Source organism: Diaporthe citri (assembly GCF_014595645.1).
Source record: "Diaporthe citri strain NFHF-8-4 chromosome Unknown scaffold_3, whole genome shotgun sequence".
Lineage (NCBI taxonomy): Eukaryota > Fungi > Ascomycota > Sordariomycetes > Diaporthales > Diaporthaceae > Diaporthe > Diaporthe citri.
Genome location: NW_025064848.1, coordinates 3,943,354 through 3,962,455, shown reverse-complemented (window position 1 = coordinate 3,962,455; position 19,102 = coordinate 3,943,354). Strand labels below are relative to the sequence as shown.

The following is a 19,102-nucleotide window of genomic DNA, read 5'->3' as shown; positions in this document are numbered from 1 at the left end:
CCTGACATGGTCCAGCCACCGACGGAACTGTACCACAGCCGTCTAGGTGCGGTCACATCGAGGCCAGACAATCGAAGGATACTGGGCATGCTCATATTCTTCTTAGTTCTTAAATCATAGCAATATGTAGCAGTCTATAGTAATCCGCCTTGGGCTAATCAAGGATTGGGGCTCAACATTTGTCTTCAAGTGGTATGGCTGCCAAGGGTGGGCACAGCATGAGAGGAGACAGTCCGTCGGAATTGTCTTGCCTTTGTGTTACTCGACTATCTGTACGTGGCCTCATATGAGGAGCATAAACGGTAGACAAGCAGGCTACTAACATCCAGAAGAGACAAAATCTATTCTTTGCACCTTGCCCAGAAGCAGAAGCAGCATCAATGGCTGCACGGCCGCAGCGTTTCACACGGACGAGATCTGCTGTGGCAAGATGCGAGGTATCGGTCTAACAGAACCTGGGGAAGCGGCTCAAGATTGGCAGCCGCAAGCAACGACAGGGGGGTCGAAGAGCCCCAGGGATTGGAGGGGCAGCTTGAGGGGCACCCTTAACGTCGGTGTAGCTAACAACCTGAACCACGCAAGCAATACCAACATCCACCTCAACAGCCCGCCCTCCTTTGCACATCCCACCTGCCACCTATCGACCTATCGACCTTGTCTAGGATCACTTGCACATCAATTCCCTCCGCCCCCAAATCGGCTTCCGGCAACTCTGTTGTGAAGCCCAGCCCCAGCCCAGCATGTCCTCGGCAGATCCATTCGACTCGGCCCTGTAAGTCCAAACCCACCACCCCCTGAGAGGCCAACAGCCAGCTGCCAGTTGCTATGCCTGTGCCTGTGTCCCTGACTGCCAAAGGCTAACCCCCGGATGCCACCCTCCAGCGACCTTCTCCGCCGCCTCAACCCAAAGTACACCCAGCGCAACCTCGACTACATCATCCGCCTCGCCCCAGACCTGACAGAGGACCTGCTGTCGTCCGTCGACCAGCCCCTCGTCGTCAAGCGCTGCAAGCAGTCCGGCCGCGACTACCTACTCTGCGACTACAACCGCGATGGCGACTCGTACCGCTCGCCCTGGTCCAACCAATTCGACCCGCCGCTGGACGAGGCCGGGCCCGGCGGCGTCGGCGCCGGTGGTAACGACGGCGCCGGCGAGGGGGCTGTCCCGGGCGAGCGTGTGAGGAAGATGGAGGTCAAGGCGAACGAGGCCTTTGACATCTACCGCGAGCTGTACTACGAGGGGGGCGTCTCTAGTGTCTATCTGTGGAATCTCGACGACGGCTTCGCTGGCGTGGTACTGTTGAAGAAGTGTAAGTCTCGACCCTACGTGCCTTCGAGGGGGTGGGCTGGCCTGATGGAGCGAGGAGGAATCGGCTATAAGCGAGGGCGTCTCTCGCTCATCAACGCCCTTTCTCCCCGAGATCCCGTGTCTCTCCCTGCATATATGACGGCCCCCAGAAGCTGAACTAACATGTCTCACCACCCCCAGCCTCCCCGTCCGGCGGTAGCAGCAGCGGTGTCTGGGATTCGATCCATGTCTTCGAGGCCTCCGAGCGAGGCCGCACAACAAACTATCGGATGACCTCGACGGTGATGCTCAGCCTGGCTGCCAACTCCAACGTCACCCTGGGCGAGATGGACCTAAGTGGCAACATGACGCGGCAGATCGAGCAGGAGCTGCCCGTGGAAACAGACGAGAGCCACATCGCCAACGTCGGCCGCCTGGTCGAGGACATGGAGCTCAAGATGCGAAACCTGCTACAGGAGGTGTACTTCGGCAAGGCAAAGGACGTGGTGGGCGACCTGAGGTCGGCGGGCAGCCTAAGCGAAGGCCAGAAGGACAGGGACGCGCAGAGGGAGATCATTGGCAGCATGCGCCGGTGAGGCGACCGATGTCCCATATCCCGTAATTTCTGAAGGCGAGCTGCGCGACGTGACGAGACGGTGGGGGAAAAGGCAGGCTCATGACACACGCGGATCCCTTGATTGCAGGAGTTGGCGCCTATCCCTGCCAGGCATGGAGGATACGACACACGCGTCATGCTCTCATTACACGGAGATGAACGATAGACCATCAGACGGGCGTTTTCGTGCAACGTGTTGTTTGGAGAAGTATAATCTCCCCCCTTCCCACCCTCGCGCTCTCATACGCCCTACGTCGAGGTAACAGGGTCATGTCCCTCGCGGCTTCGTGTCCGAAAGCCGATCTGCGAGCGACGGACCTCGGCAATGAAGTAAGGCAGGGTGACATGGAAGGGGGAAAGGGACTTGATTGTTTGGCTCTGTAGGATCGCCGAAGGCGGAATGACTTGCATACATAACGCATGCTCTCTCACACACGCTCATACATATATTACACATACGTACAGCCGGTCACTCACGACGCCCGACGGGCGTGCGGATATGCCCCATTAGGAAAGCCCAACACGGCACCCCTGCTGTCAGATGCAATCCTTTTAGACTTTTTCTGTCCTCTGCATGCAAATGCGCATCGGCCGAGCTTGGCGGGCAAGGCGCAAAGGATCCTGATGTCCGCACGTAGATCTAGGCTCGGCTCCGGCCGCTGTGACACTGCACGCGCCATCTCTGGGCCACCCCTCCCCCTTCACCCCAAGCATTGCGTTCACCGGCTCGTCCTCCCGAGGAGCCGGGCTTGCTTCGCGCCTCCATGATGGGAAGGGGAAGGGTTCCTGGCGAACAACATCGTCACCATCTACGGTGGGGGTTGCCCTGCTACGTTGCGCGTCGTCCTTCTACGTCGCGATAATTGTCGCTTGTCGGTCCCTGCAATTTTGGGACTGCGGCGAGGATTGACCGACCGAGTCTCTGGGTCCCTGTAGCCGGCGACATGTCTCTCAACCATTCGGCTACATGTCCACGGATAGCCGGGCGATGTCTACGTCGAGACCTGGTAGGGCTCGACGGGAAACACTTGTTTCGGAACGTCGTGTCGGTATAGGCAAGGAAAGGCGACAATTTCCAAAAGCGAGGACCAGACCATGCGTGAGCAGAAAGTCCATACTTAGCCAAGGGGTCAAACTCCCGTCACGTCTCTGAAGGCCGGCGATGAGACCACCCTCCTGTAGATAGTTCCACACACGCGCATTGTGTTCGAACCCTTCAAAGGAGTCTGATAAGTCCTGCGCTGTGTGTATGTCTGTGTGCATGCGAGCGCGCCTGTGTGTGTGTACGTGTGTGTCATCCCCACTCGGGGAGATGCCAGCAGGGGCCCCTGAGAGGCTCGGCGTGGGAAAAACAGACTTTGCGCTTCTGCACGATGAACGATCTACTGAGACAGGCTCATCCCAACACTTTGGTTCCTGGCGGTGGGCGGGACCCCTTTTGCGCCCGCCCATCAGATGCGGCAGGCGCAATTATGACCTGCACCAAGCCGCGCAGGGCTGTGTCTCTGATTCACAAGCCTCTCTCCTCTCCCTTTTCGTCGCTAACAGCCAGTGTCGTGTGAGGATGACGACGGCCAAAAGGCTAATTGGGGTTCCCGGTGCGGTGGGAAGGCCGAGGGACGAGACGGGTCCCCGTCTCGCGGCACGCAAACTTTCAAGCATTCAATGCTCCTCTCTCGGTGAGCCCGTCCTAACGAACACCTGGCTTTCTGTGGCCGCTGCTCCGACCTGGCTTCTCAGCATGGTCCGCGGCGGGTGGTCAGGTGGCCTGCGATGCGGCCATCAGCCTGGACCGCCGTAATTGTCCGAATATTACTGGCGCGGTAGCTTGAGTGTTCGGGGAGCCCTATGACCAGGGGAAATTTGAACCCAATCGAGCCTGTACACGTCGTCGCTACCTCACCTCGTGTGCCAGCCTTGTGGTGGGGAGGAAAGGGATTGAGGGGCTGCAAAGATTTCAGCCGGGGCACTGCGTTTGACAAGACAGGAAGGAGGATGGGAGCGAGACAGGGAATTTGATGGTTCTCCCCAGAGCTGAGAGGTCTTGGATTGCCGTCCGTGGTGGGAGGGCCAGGAAGGGTGTCGTCGAGACTAGTCGGATCCGGGGCCCCCATTTCTGGAGTTCGATGGAGGCTTCTACTGCAGAGTTTCTGCAGGGGAAATTGGACGACTGACAGCTCCTGCAGCGAGAAATTTGCACAAGTGTCTGATGACCCCATCCGGGGTCACTCACTCGCGTGTGGCTATGCTAGGCTTCAGAGTCCAGAGTTTCGGTGACGCTGGATCAGCAGGCGATCGTGTTCCGTTACAAGATGAGAAAGGGGGCGCTGAGGACCGGAGCGCTTTCGCGACGGAATCTCACCATGTCTCGTGGTCGTGGCCGTGGTGGTACGGGATTTGCGAGGCATTCAACAGTCACCTGCTCCATTAGATCGGGGGTGACGTCGGTCTCGTCGACGGCGTCTCCCCTTGTCACCGACATCCTGCAGTCTCGCGAATCTTGACGGACGGGGCGAAGTGACGTTGGCAAAACTGAAATGTCTGCAGACTGTGCAGAGGGATTCTTTGACATCGGGCTTTCCGCTTCGGGAAATCTGGTCGAAGGTTTCTAGAAGTCCGACCTGTCGAAAGAAGGACTGGGGTGCACTGGGCGGCACCAAACTCTGTAACAGGCAAAGAATCACGGCGGAGGAGGCCGAAGCTTGGCCCCCTGGGCCCCACACACCTGGGCATCGTTCTGCCGCATTCTCCCGCCCTTCGACGGAGGCACACTCAAGTTGTGTTTGTTCCCGAGGGCCCCAAAATCTCCCCTCACTAACGCATGCTCCTATGCAGGCCTGAAACTGGAGGAAATCTTGGACGGGAACGCCGCGGGCCAACAGTCGCGACATGACAGTGCGCCCTCAGTGATGACACAACTGCGCGTGGAAATTATGAGAAACGGGATGGTGTGCGATTTTCTGCGCGTGAGACAGGCGCATCCGCCCAGGTGGTTGTTGTTGTTGTTGTTGTTGTTGTTGTTATTCCGTCTCGCGTCGCCTAGTGAAAGCATGTGTGTGTGCGAGTGTGTGTCTGTGTGTTCTGTTTGCGTGAGATGGTAGCAGTGTGTGTGAGGCAGAGATATTATAAGCATGCCGAATGCTGTACTGGACGGTGCAGAGTAAGGGATCTCTGTGTGCGGCTCCCTGTTACGGTGGTGCATCGGCATGGTTGTCTCAAGTCTGTCCTGCACTGGAACCCCGAGTGCTTCGTGCCACAGGCGGACATCCTCATGTAAGGGGTTTGCCTGCGGTTGTGCCAGATCGATCATCTCTCCGGACTGCGTGCCCAAAAGGTCAGTGGCTGCACCCCCAGGTTTCCAAGTCCCAGCTCCAGTTCCAGCTCAATCTAGCTCCAGCTCCAGCTCCAGCTCCAGCTCCAGCTCCAGCTCCAGCATCAACTCCTACTCCAGCGTGCGATGGCCCTCCTCGCCTGAGCTGCGGTGGTACAGACGGCATGCGCCAGGTAATTTGTCATACAGCACTGCACTTTCAACGACGTGCATGTCATCTCCCAGGCGGTCGTTCCTGTCACATCTCACATGCGACGAGGGCCTCGACGGGGAGCAGTGCCCGGGGACAGGAGAGCTCACAGAACCCCATTGTGTCACAGATACCATTGCAGCCGAGAAACATTCAGATTCGGCTCTTGTGACTGGGACAAGGAGATTTTGGTGGCGTCGTAGACGAGGGATCCTGAATAGATCTGCCTCGTTCCTGAGCCGGAGGGCCAGCCAGCGAGCCCCGGCTCATGCATCAGGAACAGCAACAGGAACAGCAACAGGAACAGGAACCAGGAACCGGGAACCGGGAACCGGGAGGCCTGACATGTCCGTCTGTCTGTCCATCCATCCGCATGCGGTCGGGCGTGTAACTATGCCCTGCGCCTGCGGTGCCCTGCGATTCAAATTGGTGGTGATGTGAGACTTGAGATATGAGCGAGGTGGGATGAAAGGGGAGGGAGAGAGACAGACAGAGAGTTGCCAAGGAACTGCGTGGTGCAGGTACATCTGCACACGTCTGTACACATCCACGGTCTAGACAGTCTCGAGACAGTCTAACAAGGTGGTAGCAGTACACGGCACACCAGGCACCGTCTGGTAAAATCCCCGGGTCTTGGTCGGCCGGAATCATGCTCAACTGACATGTTAGACTACCAAACTACTACGACTTGCATACATAGTGGTTGTCTGCGCAGTACTTAGTTGCCACAGTCTGCACCACGTCACTCGCCCACCTGGCCTCTGCTGATACATATCTGATGATACATGATACATACAAGGACCCTGCCCTGCCTGAGACCGAGAGGGTGGTGCTTGCCTGCTTATTAGACTATTGACAGTTCCCGGCGCGAGCGCCAACGTCAAAAGTAGGGGTTCCAGGCCGACAGGCAACAGAGGTTGAAGAAGGCCAGTCTTCCCTTCCCGACCGACTCAGAAGTGGATGGTCCGGTCCGATCCACTTACACCCGCCCGCTGTCTCTCATCTTGTGGACATCGTCCATCCCAGTTGGCCTGCCCGTCCGTCGATTGAAGAGGGTAGCATTGATCAGACGACATCTTGCACGCCCCGTTCGTCCTGACCGTTCGTCTGCCTCTCTCTCTCTCCAGATCAGACTAGGCTATTACCTCACCCCCCTTCCTCGTTTGCGTCTGCGTTTGCTAGGCTCGCTCGACGCAGCATCGAGCAGCCGGCGTCTTTCCGAAGTCGGGCTGGCTTTGGCTTCTGCAGTCGGCTCAAGTTTCTTGACGAAGCGAGCGATCGTCCATCCAAAAGCTGCCCTTCCATCCTGGCAACCCCGTCCCCGTCCACCCGTCCACCCACCCGTCCATTGGAACCTCGAGATTGCCTGCCCCCAAAACCCACCCATCCACTCTTCCACCCCAGCAGGACCTGACAGAACAAACCCCCCCCAGCTCGACCTGGACCGCAACGACCGTGTTTTCGCTGCTCCCATGATAGCTTTAATCTCGCGTATTTTGCAGCTGCTCGGCTGCTGACGACCAACCAATTTTCCCACGGCTCCCTCCTCTTGAGTCGACTTGTTCCTCCCCCCCCTCCTCCCCTTCAGAGGAAACCCCAAATCCAGTATCCTCACCTGCACACCGAGCATCACTCTAGGGGGAAACTCCCATCAGCTATATACCTCGTGTCCCGGCTTTGGACTGCGCCCTCGCGAATCAACAAGAGACAGCAAGCCCGTCCCAGTCTCCGTCCAAGTCGTCCTGGGCCAACCGTTCACTGAAGCCCCCCTTCCAAAAGTTACATCGATTGGGACGAAGAGCCCCGCCCAGGGCACAGGCATACGGAATTTGAGCCACCCCTCCCTCAATCAACCTACAGCATCCCTTACGTTCTGCAACAAAACACCTGAACCGAGCGTCACTGCTTGCTGGGTGTGACTCGTAGCGAGAGTCCTTGCGCCGCCGCCCCCTTCTGTGCCCCCTTTTCCTACGCATCGGTCCATGATGGCGGAGAAGCCCTCGGTGTTGATCATTGGAGGGCTGGGATATATCGGACGCTTCCTGGCCCTCTACATCCACAAGAACGACCTGGCCTCCGAGGTCCGCGTCGTCGACAAGGTCCTGCCGCAGCTGGCTTGGCTGGCTCCCGAGTTTGATGAGGCCTGCGCTGGCGACAAGTTTTTGCAGGCCGACGCCAGCAGAGAACGTAAGTCACCGTCCCTGCTAACCCAAGGACCCCTTCAACCCTTTCCCTTGCGTCGTCCCGAATGGCAACGTGTCTGACAGGATCGACTCCCTCTACACAGAAGCACTAGCCCGGATATTCGACCGAAAAGACGGCAAGCAATTCGACTACGTATTCAACTGCGGCGGCGAGACCAGGTATTCACAAGAGGATGAGGTGTACAAGCTGCGCTCGCTAGGGCTGTCGCTGGCCGTCGGCAAGGAGGCGGCCAAGCGAGGAGTGAAGGCCTTCATCGAACTGAGCACGGGCATGGTATACAAGTCAGATTCTGCGCTGAGCAAAGAAACCGACAAGACAAAACCTTGGAGCAAGATCGCCACGTTTAAGCTGCAGGCTGAGGAGCAGTTAGCAAAGATACCAGGGTGAGCAAAAGCACAGGTCCCCTCCCAGCGGGCAGCGGGACATCCAGCTAATTACGCGCGCCCTTTTCCAGTCTCAACCTCGCCATTATCCGTCTCGCCCACGTCTATGGACCCTACGCCTCCCAGTGGGTCGCGACAGCGCTTTGTATGGCGCGTGTCTATAAAGCGCAGAACGAGGAGATGAAGTTCCTCTGGACGAAAGACCTCCGGACAAACACAGTACACATCGACGACGTCGTGCGCGCGCTCTGGGCCGTGGCAGAGTGGTACGCGGCCGGCAAGAGCAACTGGGACGAGAAGACCATGGGCGGGCCGGTACCGGTTTTCAACGTCGTGGACAAGGGCGCCACCACGCAGGGAAAGATGGCCGAGCTGATCGGCGTGATCTTCGGCATCAAGACGGGCTTCCAGGGGACTCTGATCAGCAGCTTCGCCAAGCTCAACATGGATTCCGTGGTCGAGGACGTGAACGACGAGCTGCTCGGCCCCTGGGCGGACCTCCTTGAAGCTGCCGGCATCACGAGGCCAGGGCCGCTGACGCCATACATGGAGAAGGAGCTGCTCAAGGACACGGACCTGAGCATGGACGGTAGCAGGCTGGAAAAAGTGCTGGGCTTCGAGTACCAAAAACCCAAGGTCGACAAGGAACTCCTGGAGGAAGTTATTGAGAGTTATAAGAAGATGAAGTGGTGGCCGTAGCGAGAAACCATCAAAAAGACACCCTAGGGAATAAAGCAACAGCTTGAACAAGGAAAATCGACGTAGGACTCGTGCGGTCGAGGGTGATGCCTCAGGATATGAGATGACGTACCAACAAACCCATCTCGGCGGCGGGAACGAGGCCGACAGTAAGGGAGGAGAAAATGCCAACAGACAGCCAAAGTCGTCTTTTCCTGGACACGACGCCGCGCATAGGGAAATCGACCAGCAGTACCCGCGGCCGAAAACCTCGAAATTTGGATATCTCATCTTACCAACCGCTGGCATCATCGGCTTGCTTGAGTCGGCCCGTCCTGTCTCAAACGCCACGGTCCATCTTCTTTTCCTAGCATATATATGTAACATTAGGACATCTGGTTTCCTTTGTGGTCTCCTGGTCTGCTGCTCACTTGGGCCATCTCATGCATGTGCTCGATCACACCAAAAGATTCATACAGAAGCGAAGGGCGTGGGGGGGGGGATGGCACACCACAATGACGGTGGTCTCGGGCTCGGACTCGCGGCGCGGGAGGATTTTTACAGCCATGTCAGGAGAGGAAGGAGGGACGAAGTAAAAAGAGAGAGAGAAGAGAAAAAAGAGCAGGCGGGTGAGTAAGCGTCCGCGGTTCGAAGTCGAGGGGGTAATACAGGCCAATATATACAGACATGCGCGCACACAAACACTTTTCACACACGCACACACACACACACTACCACGCACACAATTTCTACAACGAATCTGGTCAACGGTCTGCAGGAGGTGCCGCGCGGTCTCCTGTCACGTTTCCTCATGTCTTGGATGATCTCTGAACTGGGCGGCTTAAATTTTCCGATTGGCCGTGCCGGCATGCGATGCTACTGCGTGCGCTCTGGTGTAATCACAGTGGTCATTCCTGTACGGGGGGTCACGGCGCGTAGGCGAGGCTGGTATATGGCACAGGGCCGGTAGTATGTTTCCGGGCAATGAGTTGTTGTCGGGCAAAGACGGCAACACTAGACCTGCCTCGTGTGTACGTACATGTCTGTCTCGCCGTCTGTCTTCCTCCCCGCCCGGCCTGCCGCCCCCGAGCTCTGAGACGGGCATATATGCACTACTACTGTAGGGCGGCTCCTTCTGGGAACATCTACACAGTAGTTCAGATCCTGCCCATACTGCTCCCGTCGCATGCGACCCTCCGAGACAGTTCCTTGGCCCGGCACCGCCACGGCGGTGATAACAGAATGTGGCAGATTGCTGGGCGGGTGCCCGGGGGGGCTACCACAGACCTTGGGGCAGCAGATATCGAGTACATTTATGCGTGAAGGATGCCCGGTCGTATGACGCCAAGATGGGCCCAAGAAAAGCTGTCGGGACCGGACCATCGGGGACAGACCATCATGTCGGTTGTCCGCTGGACGGGGGTTGTCTTGGAACTTATCTACACTAGAGGTTGGGACGGGCACGGGAGGATCCCACCGTCCGTGGGAAAGAATTTAGGAACCATGCAGCAGTAGGCTGCTCAGCCTGCAGGGCCGGAGAGAGACGGGCGGGATTGGTGGGGGCGGATTTCAAGGTGAGCCACCTCGACTCCTACTAAGTATCCCTGCAGGGAAGGCGGCGCCATTGCCTCTGACGGACATGTGTGTGTTCAGAGAGGAATATTTAAAAGATCCCCCAGATTGCATGCCTTCTGCTGAGGAGCTGAATTTGGTACCGTGCTTCTGGGGGTGGGGGGAGTGAGACCTTCTGGGACGATCGATGTATTCAAGATAGGTACACAGGTACGTCATGTACATCAATCACATCTACGATGACATGAGCAGTCGACTGTCGAGTGCTTAAACGGGGTCCTTTTTTCCCTTTAGGTGGACCCTCGAAGGCGTCCATAGCTAAGTGTAATCACGAAAGCGAACAACGGGAAAGGAGGAAAAGAGAACCTCAGAACCGTTGAACTTGCTCCAAGGTTGGACCCAGCAATTTATGTCAGGACACAAGTCTCGTTGTCGGGTCGGTTCGTAACTGTAGACAATGGCTTATTTGGGGGGCGACTTAGACCACAGGCGACCTAACCCAAGTAGTGGTTACACTCCCAGATCGGCGGTCTTGGGTTTGCCCAAACTGCTGGCTGACAACCCCTCTGGAGGGAGCTTCTTGCCCCTTTTGGAGAGCTCCCGGGGCCAATTCCTGGGCGGGGAGGGCGGTCGACGGGTTACGAGTGACATATGAGGTGCTCGCTCAGTGTGGGAAGCTGGGCAGCCACGCCTACTACGGTAACTCGTCACTGTCCCGAGCAAGGTTCCATCCGCGAGCGAACCGTCAGTATGAGGCGCGATACCTCGACCATCCTACCCCAGAAGCCTCGGCCGCTTGTCATGCAGGTGCCCTTTTGCCTTCTTGTGACAGACCTCCCCCAGTGAACCCTTGCACCCTCCCGGATCCTGTTTGAATAACTTTATTACTGGAAAGGCCACTCACTCACTCACTCTTCTTCGCCTTGGAATATTCCACCTGCAATTCACTCGATCACACTTGCTTGTCTCTTTGTTGCACGCATCGGCCGTCTCTCGTCCGTCCCAACACTGAAACACTGCCTCGTTCAGGGTATAAACGTCTTTGTTAGATACAAGACAACATCTTCCGTCAACAACTCACCACCATCATAGAAACTCGTCAGCATTATCTCCTGCCAGATATCTTAGAAAACAGACCAAGATCAGACCAACCATAATGGCTGCCCCAGCAAAGAAGACACTTCGGGACCTAAACGGCACCTGGGTCATGGTAGGTACTATTTGTCGTGGGGCATACATCGATATGGACCAGGGTTTCATGTCACAAGCCAGCCTTTAACCAAAGCCTCATTTACCTACCACCTCCGGCCTGCTTCTCACCTCATAGCCACCCCTTCAGATCCACCAAGCCAGAAGCTAACCCAGCCCACCAGAACAAGACCCTCTCCGACTCGGCCGACCCAGCCCTGGCGCTGCAGGGCGTGGGCTGGCTGACGCGCAAGGCCGTCGGCCTGGCGTCGGTGACGCTGCACGTCAAGGAGTACGTCGACGAGGCCGGGCTGACGCACGTGGACATCCAGCAGACGGCGACGGGCGGCGTCAAGGGCACCACCGAGAACCGCACCTTCGACAACACCTTCCGCGAGCACAGCGACTGGCTCTTCGGCAACGTCAAGGGCCGGACCGGCTGGGTCGCCTCCAAGGACGAGATCACCGACGAGTACCTCAAGAAGGGGTGGGAGCAGGCGCAGACCGAGTTCGTCGTGGGCTACGTCGAGAGCCTCGACCGCGGCTGGACGGCCACCCAGGTCTGGGGGTTCCAGGAGGTCAACGGCGAGAGGAGGTATGCGCGCAACATTGTTGTCGCCAAGGGGGATGAGAGGGTCGAGATGAGGCTCGTCTATGACTTTTACTCCGAGGAGCCTTAGGTGGTGAGCCGGGACGGTGCAGCTAGAGTACACGGGTGGACATCTCCTTGGGCTAGACTTCGGGGTCGCGAAGATTGACGGTGCTGGGCTTGTCCTGTTGCTACTGACTGAGAGATGGACGTTGGGTTTCTGAATTGTTGGTTGAGGGCGGGCGTATACGTTCTTGAGTCCTATTAACGGAATTCTTACCACTCTCGTTCTTGATTCGGGTGCTAGCCATGTAGTAGACGGACCGTGATTCAACATACTGGGCTACAGCCTCCCATTCATGGCCGACGCGTAGACTCATTCGGTCTCTGAAACATTTCACGTCATGAGCTGGTCAGGCAAGGCACCGCCAGAACAGCAATTGGCAGCGAGTCCCCGTTTGTCTCGGAAACATCAACGTGCGCACCTGTCAGCTCTCGCTGCCAATCCTGACATCACACACACTCTCTATCTCCCTCACACAAAAAGGTGACGATGGGATGGATTGACCGGTGGAATTGGTAATCTACCGAGGTAGCACTCGTGCATCCTGCCTCTGCCCCAGCCCCATTTCCAGTTCCTGTTCCTGTTGAAGGGACGCCGTTTGTGAATAGCCCGATTCTAAGAAAAGATACCCATGCCACGAACGCCCTAGATGAATATGCATTCGCCCCGTTGATTTTGAGACTCGACCTTCTCTCAGTTCTATTAGGGTATCCTTTCTTTTGCGCCTCTTTCCTTTTGCTCTGTCATTCTGTCACATGCATGGCCTAGGCGAACACCCGCCCACTCAAACCCTGCCAGTTCCGGTCTATGCTGCATCATCCGTATCCTGTCCATCGTCGCGTTCCGGCCCGGTCGACGGCGCTCGCCCCAGCGGGAGGACGCAGGCGGCCTACGCCGGCCTCCTCTTGACGAACTCCTCGAGGTCGCCCCTGGTGGCGACGCCCAGGACGAACCGCCTGTTGTCGTCGGTGATGACGGCGAACTCCTGCTTCTGGCCCTCGGTCTGCGCGCCCTCGAAGAAGGCCTCGAGCTCCTCGAGGGGGGTGTCCATCGTGATGACGCTGTACTTCCTGCCCCGGCGCTGGAACCGCGTCATGGCGGCGCTGATGGGGTCCTCCGCGGCCACCCTGCCGCCGTCCAGCTGCGCCTGCAGGTTCGGGATCGACACGTAGCCCAGCAGGCTGCGGGTCTGGCCGTCCACGATCGTCAGGTGCGTGTAGTCGCGCTCGAAGGCGGCCTCGAGGGCGAGGGAGATGGGGTCCGAGGGCGTGAGCGAGAGGGCTGCGGGCGGTTGGAGGTCTTCTACTGCGGCCTGTTGAAGGGGGGAGGAGTTTCGTTCATGGTCAGCTTGTCCTTGTGTCGTGGCGAGATCTCTGGGGCTGTCCTCGTCTCTCATGACTTACTCCGCGGTACCGGTTTGCCCACTTTGAGACGTACGGGCCTGAGTTCGCCTGCGTATTGTTGGTAGTAGGAGGTGCCATTATGCCTGTTGCCATGGTTGGTTTGTTGTGTGAGGTGGGTTTGGGAAAAGATGTTTGGTTATAAGCTGTTTCGTGGGGGCGGGCCAGTACAGGAAGGCAGGTGTCTCGGTTTGCGATGGGATGAGTCGGCGTTGTCTTAGCTCTGAAGTGGGCTAGATAGATTTCTGTGAGTTGCAGGGCGGCCTTGGCACCACCTTGATGTCCGCTGAATGGCGGGGTGTGGGGCCGTGTCCCCCGTGTGCAATGGCTACATGCGGGTCCGTCTTGGACACTTCGTCAGAGCATTGTCCTCTTCACCGAGGTTTCTGTTTCAAGAACCAGCGTCTACAGGACTCCATGCACCTTTGGTGAAAGCAACCATACTTGAAGGCACCTTGGGCTGAATAGCCGAAAAAGGTCGGAGACCAACCCGTGAAGATCCCGCGGGCGCCTTCGGTTCGAAGCTAACCATAATATGACTGTAGACATCTTGATGCTACAGAACGCACGCCCAGCTCCCTGGCGCAAACGATTGCCCAGATCACGGACCGTGAAATCGTTTAACTCCGCTTGCATTGCTGCTAATGTTTTTACTAAGACGTGAACTACCTTTCTTTTGCCTTAATTTCGGCTAGTCGAATGGAAGGTTACTATCCAAATACTCGACCGGAGCGAAGACCCGACCTTTGATACACCGAGTGCGTAAAGTGGGGTTGGCTGATGAACGTTACAAGTACACCATTTCAACGTGGGAGAGACCACATACTCATTGTTTTAGAAGACGGATATTCGCACCTGCAAAAACGATGGGTACACCGGTAAATCAACTCACACCATAGCTGTAGCCATCAATGCGCATTACCCAGGCCTAATTTACACGCCCACATCCAATCACCTACATCAACACCTACACACCCAACACCTACTTGGTATGTGAATTAGGCGTGTAAATTAGGCATGGCTGTCAGGTGCGAGTGTTGGGTGTGTGACATCTCATATGGTTTTGTGCTGGCGATGTACCGGTGTACCCTCCGTTTTTACAGGTGCGAATATCCGTCTTCTTGTTTTAGGTGCTCACCTGGACAATACAGGCAGACGAGGAAAGAGCAGCCGTTGGTTAGAGCATGCCGACGTCATTGGAGATACCGTTGTGACAGATACGTGCAAGTGCGGCAGCGAACAGAGAACCGGTAGCTCCTGCTGGTTGTGTCTTGTCTGACAGCTCGGTGCTATATCTGGGGCCAATGGTTGGACACGCCCTTTAATAAGTGCCCAGATGGTTCTCAGGGCTCTCACAGCTTCCCCAATCTCCCACCTCCCACCTCTCAACCTCCACTCCGCAGCTTTCATCTGCTGGATTTCTCGAGCCATCTCTTTACGGAATCCTGTTCGGGTCATCTCTCCCAGGATTGAGTGCAAGCACGGGAAACTGTGAAGAGCGCGTGTCCGTCTGGGTGCTCCGCGGTAAGTCCCCCTCAGCTACCAACATGTAAATTCCGGGTTCCCGGTAACTCCGACATGGCGCTTCTGTCCTGCACTCAAGCACGTATGCTTCCATACTCATTCCTCTCACTCTATCGTGCTTGTTGACTGTCAAATTCCGTCCAACAATAGAATGGCTAATAATTCTTCAGGTCTGGAATGAGGCTCAACCTCACCTAGCAAGATGTCTCATCTGTATCCTCGTTATGACACTCTTCAGAAGACCTTCCCTCGCCAACCTCAGGACGGCCTGAAGGCTCGGGGTAGCAAGGCAACTCCATACCAAGCCCGCATGGACTTGTATTCGGCCTACTCAACCATCGAGGACAAGGCCAAGAAGCTCAGCGCCGAAGCCACGGCCGAGTTCAACAAGGCCAGCTCTGCCGCCCAGGCCAAGACGGGCAAGATCGAGCTGTACTCCGGGAAGTACTACGCCGCATGCACCTTTGGAGGCTTGCTGGCTTGTGGCCTGACGCACACGGCTGTCACTCCTCTTGACGTTGTCAAAACTCGTCGCGTAAGCACCATTCTTGTCTTTTCGTGGATCCGTAGCAGGTGATTAACAGTCTCGCATACTAGCAAGTCGATAGCAAGCTATATACAGGAAATTTCCAGGCCTGGGGCAAGATCTACCGAACCGAAGGCGTCCGCGGGATCTTCACGGGTTGGTCTCCGACCTTTTTCGGCTATTCAGCCCAAGGCGCTTTTAAATATGGTTGGTATGAGTATTTCAAGCAGACATACGCGGAAATCGCCGGTCCGGAGAACGCATACAAGTACAAAACCAGTCTCTACTTAGCCGCCTCGGCATCTGCGGAGTTCCTGGCTGATATAGCACTCTGCCCGTTCGAATGTCAGTATACGTCCTCTTCTGTTACAATTCCCCGTCCGTGGCGTTTTGGAGTCTTCGAACATGGAACAATTTACACGCGACTTACACACAACAGCTGTCAAGGTCCGCATGCAGGCAACGATCCCGCCCCCTTACTCCGGCACCTTCGACGGCATCAGCAAGATCACTGCGAAGGAGGGATGGGGTGGACTGTACAAGGGCCTCTACCCGCTCTGGGCCCGGCAGATCCCGTACACGATGATGAAGTTTGCCTCATTCGAGACCATTGTTGAAATGATCTACGCCCGCCTGCCCGGATCCAAGAATGACTATAGCAAGGCTGCGCAGACCGGTGTTTCCTTCACTGGTGGCTACCTGGCCGGTATTCTCTGTGCTGTCGTCTCACACCCAGCGGATGTAATGGTTTCCAAACTCAACGCGTACCGCGAGCCTGGCGAGGCCTTCGGAACGGTCTTGTCGAGGATATACAAGGACATCGGCTTCAGGGGGCTGTGGAATGGCCTGCCAATGCGAATTGTGATGATCGGAACCTTGACTGGCCTCCAGTGGATGATATACGTGGGTTTCTCCCGTTTTCCTATGATTTCAGATTGACTCCACGTCGCAGATCTAGGATCACTGACACCGTGATTGCAGGACTATTTCAAGATCTTCATGGGCTTGCCCACAACTGGTGGAGCGCCGCCGCCGGAGAAGAAGTGAGGGTGCGTCTCGAGGAGGGAATACTGCGGTAACATTTAAGCAACTTACGTAGTGCTAGGGCGCTGCCCAATCCAGGCGGTTTCTGTGCGAAGGAATGGTTGATAGCAAGACCCAAGATTATCCTTTTGTCTAAGTCAAATAGTCAGAACAAACAGAGGTACATACTAGGTATCATGTATTTCATTGCTGCTGCAGAGCGCTTGTTGGACGCATCAAGGCTCCTTGGCGAGTCACAGTCTTCCCGGAAAGGGGCCAATGAATATTGTAGCAGCAGTAACAACAGCTGCACCAACTGTAGGCGGGGGAAATGACATGAGCGATGATGTCGGGAGGCCCGTGCGTAGAGTGGGCATTCGTACCCCTGCCGCAGCTTTTCTGCCTGGGAATTTGGGAACCTTCGACTACGACAACATTTACGACTCCCTTCATTCCCGCTTCGGGGACTTTCTTCGACGCGACGTATCTCGCCTCAAGAAACCGATTCCCAGAAACATGGCAGAGCAACCAGTTGCGGAGGTCTTCACCTTCCCGACTGATCCAGCCGAGTTCGAGAACGACGACCGCATCTCGTTCTCCAAACTGGACAATAAGTTCATCGCTGTCCAGGAGTCTGACGGCACCGAGTTCGAGTTTGACCACCAGCTGAAGCGATGGATTCCAGTGGCAGATGAGGATGAGGAAGCCTTCATTCAACAGCATCAAAACGCCTATGGGAACGCCCAAGACCCAAGTGCAGACAGCAGTGCTCAGCCTAGCAACGGCAGAAAGCGGAAGCAAGACCAAGTCGAGGTAAGCTGCGCACGCTGGTCCGTCCACGGTGGTCGAGACAATCCTTGAACACTACTTCGATTGAGCCAAGTCGCCTTGCAATCGCACCACATGGGCAATGGAGAAGAATGTGCAACAGAGAACCAGAAGCAACAGTACCTGCCGAGTTCAACTGCTTATGGGAAAAACAAATCTGGTGACAAACTGACACGCACCCCGCGCTACTCCAGGATCAGGACAATAATGGCTCCTCCTCTACCTCCACCAAACAACGCAAAAACAAGAAACAAAATACTCAAAAACAGCCACCCCAGAACAGGGCCATCTACGTCACTGGCCTGCCTCTCGACGTGACAGTCGACGAGGTCGCCGAGGTGTTCGGCCGCAAGTGCGGCGTCATCGCCGAGGAGATCGACAGCGGGCGGCCCCGGATCAAGCTGTACGAGGACGCCGACGGCAACTTCAAGGGGGACGCGCTCATCGTCTTCTTCAAGCCGCAGAGCGTCGAGATGGCCATCATGCTGCTGGACGACACGCACTTCCGCTACAGCGACTCCGGCCTGGGGTCGGGCAAGATGCGCGTGCAGGCCGCAGAGTCCAGCTACAAGAAGACGCAGTACACAGAAGGCGCCGACGGCGCCGAGGCCAAAGAGCCCGGGTCGAAACAACAGCAGAACAACAACGGCAAGGGCGCGGGCAAGGACCGGGAGAAGGTGATCAAGAAGACGCAGAAGCTCGACGCCAAGCTGGCCGACTGGTCCGACGACGAGCCCGCGTACGTGCCGCCTGAGCAGCGCACGGGGAAGAAGGACAAGATGGTCATCCTCAAGCACATGTTCACGCTGCAGGAGCTCGAGGACGACCCGGCGGCGCTGCTGGAGATCAAGGAGGACATCCGCGAGGAGTGTGAGAAGCTGGGCGAGGTGACCAACGTGGTGCTGTACGACCTGGAGCAGGACGGCGTGGTGAGCGTCAAGTACAAGAAGCCCGAGTCGGCCGCCGCATGCGTGGAGCTCATGGACGGGCGGGCCTTTGGCGGGCAGAGGGTCGAGGCCTACATCCCAAGTGGGCGACTCAAGTTCCAGAGGTCCAAGGACAACAACGACGACGCCGGGGAGGACGACTGAGGTGTCCCGAGGGATGAGGTGAGTTAGTAATAATGGGGGGTGCTCCTCTTCCTTTTGCGGCGTTCATCGGAAGACCTCGATGGCGCAAGACGGCTTGGCACAGCTCATGAGGGACACTTCAGTCTTGAACTGTTTGCTGCTACATAGTCGATATAGGTACCAATCTGCGACAATAGAACAAAAGTTTTCAATGAAACCAAAGAACACCATACACCAACACCCAGCCATGAGCCAATCAGGTTCCCCAACGCCATTTTTCGCAATTTGGTACTCCTGATTTTCAATTGCCCCCAATCCCAGCTCAAAAGCAGACGTTATGCTCGCAAGATAATATAGATGAATGCCCACGGGCCCAGACCATCCCTGGAGTGTTAGGGACCAACATGTGGAGGATGTGAAGACTCACAGTCCGGACGATGAGATTAAGACCACACGACAATACGGTTTCAAACCTGTCGGGGCCGCGGGAGGACGGAGTGCTGTTTGTTTGCTCTGGCAAGAGGCAGGCAGGAACAAGTGACTGTCGCCGCGCGTCAGTGATTGCCCAGCGCAAGCGATGGAGCTAGGAGGCTTTTTTTTTTTGTCTTTTTTCTTTTTCAGATTTTG

The 19,102-nt window shown here is 56.6% G+C and overlaps 6 protein-coding genes across 6 annotated transcripts; 5 read left to right on the top strand and 1 right to left on the bottom strand.

The window, feature by feature from the left end:
• Positions 1–740: 740 nt before the first annotated feature.
• On the top strand, positions 741–1,884 carry INS49_008671 (uncharacterized protein; the record flags this gene model as incomplete). Its single annotated transcript, XM_043169410.1, has 3 exons — positions 741–772; positions 883–1,310; positions 1,490–1,884. The coding sequence occupies 3 exons, from the start codon at positions 741–743 to the stop codon at positions 1,882–1,884; spliced, it is 855 nt and encodes a 284-aa protein (XP_043027090.1).
• A 5,526-nt stretch (positions 1,885–7,410) lies between these two features.
• INS49_008670 (uncharacterized protein) lies at positions 7,411–8,712 on the top strand (the record flags this gene model as incomplete). Its single annotated transcript, XM_043169409.1, has 3 exons — positions 7,411–7,612; positions 7,713–8,013; positions 8,085–8,712. The coding sequence occupies 3 exons, from the start codon at positions 7,411–7,413 to the stop codon at positions 8,710–8,712; spliced, it is 1,131 nt and encodes a 376-aa protein (XP_043027089.1).
• Positions 8,713–11,419: 2,707 nt separating this feature from the next.
• Positions 11,420–12,131, top strand: INS49_008669 (uncharacterized protein; the record flags this gene model as incomplete). The annotated part of the gene is made up of 2 exons (XM_043169408.1): positions 11,420–11,473; positions 11,637–12,131. 2 exons carry the CDS (start codon positions 11,420–11,422, stop codon positions 12,129–12,131), a joined length of 549 nt encoding a protein of 182 aa, XP_043027088.1.
• An 862-nt stretch (positions 12,132–12,993) lies between these two features.
• Positions 12,994–13,600, bottom strand: INS49_008668 (uncharacterized protein; the record flags this gene model as incomplete). Its single annotated transcript, XM_043169407.1, has 2 exons — positions 12,994–13,416; positions 13,508–13,600. The coding sequence occupies 2 exons, from the start codon at positions 13,598–13,600 to the stop codon at positions 12,994–12,996; spliced, it is 516 nt and encodes a 171-aa protein (XP_043027087.1).
• Positions 13,601–15,230: 1,630 nt separating this feature from the next.
• INS49_008667 (uncharacterized protein) lies at positions 15,231–16,601 on the top strand (the record flags this gene model as incomplete). The annotated part of the gene is made up of 4 exons (XM_043169406.1): positions 15,231–15,563; positions 15,626–15,899; positions 15,994–16,457; positions 16,536–16,601. 4 exons carry the CDS (start codon positions 15,231–15,233, stop codon positions 16,599–16,601), a joined length of 1,137 nt encoding a protein of 378 aa, XP_043027086.1.
• Positions 16,602–16,913: 312 nt separating this feature from the next.
• Positions 16,914–18,496, top strand: INS49_008666 (uncharacterized protein; the record flags this gene model as incomplete). Its single annotated transcript, XM_043169405.1, has 2 exons — positions 16,914–17,390; positions 17,600–18,496. The coding sequence occupies 2 exons, from the start codon at positions 16,914–16,916 to the stop codon at positions 18,494–18,496; spliced, it is 1,374 nt and encodes a 457-aa protein (XP_043027085.1).
• Positions 18,497–19,102: the final 606 nt, after the last annotated feature.